Source organism: Merops nubicus, unplaced genomic scaffold, assembly GCF_000691845.1.
Source record: "Merops nubicus isolate BGI_N331 unplaced genomic scaffold, ASM69184v1 scaffold15071, whole genome shotgun sequence".
Taxonomy (NCBI): domain Eukaryota; kingdom Metazoa; phylum Chordata; class Aves; order Coraciiformes; family Meropidae; genus Merops; species Merops nubicus.
In genome coordinates this window covers 1-6,631 of record NW_008587704.1, presented here as the reverse complement: position 1 = coordinate 6,631, position 6,631 = coordinate 1, and the positions used below count along the sequence as shown (strand labels likewise).

The 6,631-nt window shown below is 37.7% G+C and overlaps 1 protein-coding gene across 1 annotated transcript; it reads right to left on the bottom strand.

Annotated features, from left to right (window-relative positions):
• Nucleotides 1-1,691: 1,691 nt before the first annotated feature.
• On the bottom strand, nt 1,692-6,065 carry LOC103781320 (annexin A7; the record flags this gene model as incomplete). The annotated part of the gene is made up of 5 exons (XM_008949031.1): nt 1,692-2,048; nt 2,637-2,749; nt 3,971-4,046; nt 4,155-4,325; nt 5,895-6,065. Coding segments are annotated over 5 exons (654 nt in total), but the record flags the coding sequence as incomplete, so codon positions are not given.
• Between the last annotated feature and the right edge of the window lie 566 nt (nt 6,066-6,631).

The following is a 6,631-nucleotide window of genomic DNA, read 5'->3' as shown; positions in this document are numbered from 1 at the left end:
TGTGAACTGGAAAAATTGCTATAGTTGCATCTGTAGAACTGTGAAGAAGATGATAGTCCTCTTTAGGAAAAAGACAAATGGTTGGGATTGGGCCTTTTTTTCTCTTTGAGGTAGGTCTCTCCTGGAGTCTGAACACTTTTCTTTTTTCTAATGTTTAATCCTGAAACATCATTATGTTAGTTACATAGAAAAATTAGGCTTTTTCATCAGTAGTATAGTTCATTCTTTCCTTGTGTCCTTTCTGCTACAATTTAATTATCAATCATTCAGTTCTTGTTACTCAATTTATATACTCAAAAGAATTCAACAACTCTTTGTTACTAGCATGTAATGTAACTTTTTGCTATAGAACAGGTGAGTATCATTTGGACATAGAACTGTAGTTATGTGGTCCCTTTCTAATAGTAGTGGGATGTTCAAGCCAGATTTAACATTCTGCTTGGAATGATAAGTGAAGGGGTGGGGCCTTTTTAGTCACATGAAAAGGTGCAGATGCATTAATATGCTTGCTTTATTAAATGCCAAGCTTCTTCGCTTGTAAGGAAGCAAGTGCAAAGAAGAGCACTCCTGAGTTGTAAAGAAACAAGCAGCAAAGCTCAGGAGAATGCTGGTGCAGCTTAGAAAGTTGTTGTTGTTGACAGCTGTATGTATCCCAGTGGATACTTGCCTCAAGGATGACCACAGTAATGCAGAGTGGAATGTCTTTTAGTCTCCTCAAATCAACTTCTATTCTTTGCCTTTGGAATATTTAATCTGACCCAGGAATTCTAAACTGATATTTATTTCTGAGTTTAATGTGAGAAAAAGTTTATAGTCTAAAGTTAGATATCAGTTATAGATCACTCAGTAAATGCAATACATAAGCTTTTTTTGTACAGTAAACCTGGTATCTATTGCTTTGCAAAAACCTTTATGTAGATGCTGTGTAAGAGAGAAATGTTTGCCATATTGGAATCAATTTTACCAGCCCTAGCTGGTTTTGTTTGAAGAATAGAAACGGGGTGGTAGTCTGTGTGAGGGTGTCCAATAATACAATCATTATTTGAAAAAGCAGTGGTAAGAAATGTTAGGAAACACGTTGCTAGCAGCTGGACTTGAAGCTTCTGTTACACTTATCACCGGGGACAGACTCAGTGTGTCTTTCTAAAAAACAGAATGTGCTATTAAAAGTGGTTCTTTTTAAATCCTTTGAAAACATCCAACTAGTCATTTCTATTGTCTAGGTCCTGAACGCTTTGTTTGGACTTACATGTATTCTGTAGCATTAGCATTTAGATACTGGCTTTTGTCATTGCTCAGTCAGTTGTTGTAGAACCTGCTCCTTTATGAGGAGATAGATACTTCAAAATTAGATCCAAAATTATTTCCCCTTTCCATTGCTGCCTTAAACATAATAGTAATTAATTTAAGGAATGAGGTAGGGGATTACTGTTAGATTCTGCCAAGGTCCTTAAACTGTCAGTGCAATGTGACTTACAGTGAGCACTTGCATGTTTTTCAGCATTATGATGGACAGACATTAAAATGGTTTACGTTACAGCCTCGGGCTTTTTTTGTAGGACTCAGCAGTCAAATTTAGGTATTTCACAAAAGCTGGAGCACTGGAGATACATCTGAAACAAACAGTCTAATCATGTGAGAGTCTGGCAGAGTAGAGGTGGTTTTGTCTGAGTTGAAAAGACTAAGACTTAGGGCTAATAGACAAGATATATCTTTTATTATACAATAAAGAATATTATGTGCTGTAAATTAAGGCAAATGTAAATGCAACGAGCTTATAGAATCATCAAGAAGGCATATTTGATTAGATGAAGTTTAAAGTTATTCTTTTACACACAAGGATAGTCATGTCTGCATAAAGCATGTTACATATCCTTTAGTTAGTTTTTTTTTAAAAAAAACAACACACAAATAATAGTCCTCTTCTATTGACCAACAATTGCCAGCAGCAAACGCCGGTAGTCACCACTTGTATCACTTGCTATCATTGTAGCCAAAGTCTTCTGATACATTTGTGTGAACATCTGTTTAATTTGCACAAGGTCAATCTATGCAAAGGAAGAAAAAAGGCAAGAAGCTTTAAGAGTGTATGATTTTAACTCCTAGAGAGCCAACCCCCATCTCCTCCATCAGGGACTACAGAACACATGCGAAGGGTGAAAATGAAACTGATAAACTGCACATCTTACAAGCCAGCTGGTCCCTGTAAGGACAGAGTAGCATCCCCCAAAGCAGAGTCTAGCAGTTGTTCCTTGATTTGTTAGGACTGTACTCTCCTAATTCTTGAAGTTGATTATCTGCTACATGGACAGGCAACCACAGTTAGGAAGGAAGATGAGCAGCCCTGCTATCTAGCCAGATGTAATTAAGTTATGATATAAAAGCTGGCTTTAAAACCAACATGTTCATCTAAATCCATAAAAGCTTCATTGCAGTACACAATTTCTACAGCTTTGGAAGGACTGAGTGAAGTCTTCCACCTTCTAGTGGAAGGTGTCCCTGCCTATGGCAGGGGGATGGGAACTAGATGATCTTGCGGTCCCTTCTAACCCAAACCATTCTGTGATGAGAAGCTGGTTAGGGTAGATAGATTTCCACTCCATGTGACATTTACAGAGGAGAAAGTTGTTTCTTACCTCACTGCGAGTGACTATAATTCTGATGAGGGTAGAATCATCTGTGCCAGCTCCTTTCATAGAATGATAAAGTCTTTCTGCAAAAAAGGCTGGGCGATTCAAAGCACATTGCACTGCAATTAATGATAATTTTAGGATTAGATCCAATATTGTATGCTGTATAGCTATACATATATATGTGTATCAATATTGATACATACACGGCTGATACAGGATCAGTTCAGGATCTTTGCTGTGGACAGCTGTAAGTAGGTACTGGTGAATATCCAGTTACTGTGGATTACAGGAACTGGTTTATAGAGCTGTTTTGTTTCATGCTGACCAAACAAGTTATTCCTTCACAAGAAACATTACTGGTTATCAACAGTTAACTTCTTTGGAAGGGCTTTTCAAAGCTGCTCAAAATCTTAACTCTCAAATAGGTACTTCAAAAACAGGTTTTTTTTTCCTTGGATAGCTGGTACTAGGATACAAGGTGTTTTACTCATGCTCCATTGCTAGAATCTCACTAACAAAAGTACAGCTGTAAAGAGTTCTCACTCTAGTAGTTACAGAATGGATCTTGTTTCAGTTAAATCATTCACTCTCAGAGATTATTCTGTTACACAATTCCCAGGACTGAATTTTTCCCATAAAGCTTTTTAGCAGAATATAACCTAGGAAGTTGCTTCTCTGTTACAGCTACAGAAAGGCTGTTGTGTAGGTAAGCATTGGTAGGACTGGTGTCTGCAGATTTACTATTGCTAGAAAATCATGGCAGTAAATCAATTGTGCTATATTTGAACTGCAGTAAGACAGCAGGAAAAGGTGAATTCAAAACAGGTCTACTATTTTGCTGAAGATTTGCTTAGCAAATGCTGAGCTTTTTTGGGGCAGGTAGTGGCAGAGAAGAGGAATGGAAAGGGAACTGCGCCCAAAGTAGGTTCATGTCGGTTTTGAGATCACGTGTGGGTGGCTCAGACGTTTCTGCTGAGGTGCCACACAACCAGAGTCATGGCTCTGTTACCCTGGTACTCACAACATTTTGCAGAGCTCTGAAAAATACAACTTAGAAGCACTGACCGGTGCCCCTTGTCCCTCCTTTGGGAAGGCAGGCAACTACCCAGAAACAAGTAGTTCAAAACAGACTTCTTCATGGTGGATGCTTATTTTCTCCAACTACATGTAAAGTGAGTAATTTGAATACTATTAGAAGAAGTCACTTTTGTGCTAGCAGAGTCTCAGATTGCGTGTTCGTTTGCCACAGGGCCAGTGTTGAATCAGATTGTTTGTCAGTTGCATTTAGAAGGTTTAATTCCTAAGGCACAGGGGAAGGGGAACAACACAGCACTTACCAATAGTCTTCAAACCACGTTCCACGTTTCCAGAAAATTCTCGGTCAATGCTGCTTAATAAATCACGATTAGCAATCTAGAAATAAATGAGATTAATAGAAGGATAGTGAAGTGCAATAACAACTGGAACTGTCATTTCAAAGACGCTGACCAAGTTCATTTGAAATCAGTAAAGAACTCCTACCCTAGAGTAGGCCTCAACTGTTGCTTTCAGTTGAGGAAAACTTCTGCTTGCCAGAACCATATTAAAGGTAGATTCATCAGTCCCAAGTTTTCCTTCACCTGCTTGGTACAGACGCTGAGCATCTTCTTGAGCTTTTTGGTAATCCACAGTTTGATTCTCATCCCGATTACCCTAAAATCAAAGACAACAGATGACAAATTAAATTACACAGAGAAGGCTGTGCTTTAACTGCTTGCCGTGTAGAGCCCAAGCATGTATCTTCAAAGCTTCAAGCAGAAAAGAGTAATACCAGTTTGGAATACATTATGATGTTGCTTTAAAACTACTCTTTGGTTTAATATTTCTTATAGGCAACAAACAGAAGTGGCCCAGAACCCCATCTGGAGGACATGCTTTAAACTGTAGATACACCAACTGATAACTTCATTTAGAACCAAGTACTGTACTTAATTCTCTATTTTACTTAATAATACAAGCTCTCTCTTGATTTGTTTGTTCCTAGGCCTCAAGTTGCAAAGAATCTTCCCAAATGAATTATCTTATTATCTTATCGAATATGCACACCTGAAGTATCTCAGGTCTTCTATTTTACTTAGGATTTCCCAATTTCCATTGAGAATGTCTCCAGAAAACACTATAGTTACAATAAGCCAGTAGGGCTTATGTGACATTTAATGTGCTTTGGCTTCTTTTATTTTGCTGCCCAGTGCATGGATGGATACTGCTAAATATACTGGCTGAGCAGACTGAATACATGCTCTCAAATACTGCTGTGTCTATAATGGCTAATATAATATTTAAATGGTGTGGTTGTCAGTTATTGTAAACTACTGGATTTATCAAAATAAAAATTAACAGCATGAGCCTTCTCAAGGTTTCCTTTTGTGTGGATTTTGACTTTTTAATCCAAATACCTAAGTGCATAGCTCTCACAAAAGTAGAGGCAAACAAGACAGAGAATTGTCATAGAAACTGTAACAGCAAACAGGCAGATAACTGCAAGTTACTATTCTTCAAAACAAAAAGAGTCCTAGTAAATGATGTGGGATAAGCAGGCTCCAGTGTTCACCTGAGTTCAATAGTAGCACCTCCCTAATTTCTGGTGAAGGGAATGAAGGCTATGGTTTAACCTGGGAGGTGAGGTTTGCCCTTTGTCTTAGCTTTTTTGTAGAGATTCTCACAGGTATTTTATGTACCATAATGGTTATTCTGTCAAATTCACAAATTATTTTGTTAACTTATGAGAAAAAAAAAAAAACAACTTTTTGCTTTAATAGCAGTGTGGAACACTGCTTTATAGTACCACTTGATCACATCTGCACAACAAAGTATTTACACCTAAATTCCCTGAGATGAATATAGGATGCTAAATTAGATCACACAGTTCATTACAGATTTGTAGATAGGAAGTCTCTCTTCCTTGAGGAAGGATTGAAGTGTCATCATCTTGTCATTAGGGAGTAAGTAAATAGCCCAGGGCTAAGTTCTTAAAAAACCTTGTTCTTTCTAAGCATACCCAGGGATTTATGGTGTATATATATTTTATATATATATAAAGTTTATATTAATTATATATAGCATTTTATATATAATTGTTATATTAATTATATATACATATACACACACACCATTGTGTATATATATACACACACAGAGGGATACTATTTATAGAGGCATTATGAGAGTTGGACTCTACAACATTGTCTTACCAAAAAACCAAACCAACCAACCACCACTCACTTGACACATGGATACAAGCAGTCGTTCAAAGTGTCCTGAAGTGTCTGCTCTGATGTCTTCTTCGATGTCCCTTCCAAATTCTGATTTATAGCAGTTCACTATTTCTCGTATCTCCTGGTTTGTCCTTGTGCAAAGGATCTCAATCAGCACTCTCTCCTGAGTGCCTGCTCCCTGTAGGCAGAGGCAAAGAGGGCCTAACTACAAAGCACTAGCTATTCCATTTTCTTCAACAGTGAAACTAAGCAGCCATCTGTTATTTTATTGCAAAACTTAATCCTTGAAGGGTGAAAGCACCAAGTCTTCTGTATACTTGGAAATGGAATGAACATTTCTTGAACATTCAATTCTGCAACAGTTCAAAGAAATATCCCAAAACTATCCACGATTGTGATATCAGCCAAAGGTAACTAGAAGATGGTTTATGAAGGAAATTCTTTGGCAACCTTAATCTGGAAACATACTGGAAGAAGACAGAACCATTAAAGCCAAAGGTGCAACACAAATTCTGTTTGGTCAGTGTAGAAGTGTGTTCTCTACTCCAGCAGTGGCTTCTTCCTCAGCACTGAGCACCAGCAGGAACTTTTCATAGATTCTTCCCTCTCCCCAGAATAAAAATTAACTGCGAGTGCTGTGTACAATGAGATCTTAATGGCATGGTCACCTCTAGTCAGGCAAAGATAAGATAGGAGTAGATCTACCTGATGTTTCTAGGTAATGTTACAGTATAATTTTTTTAA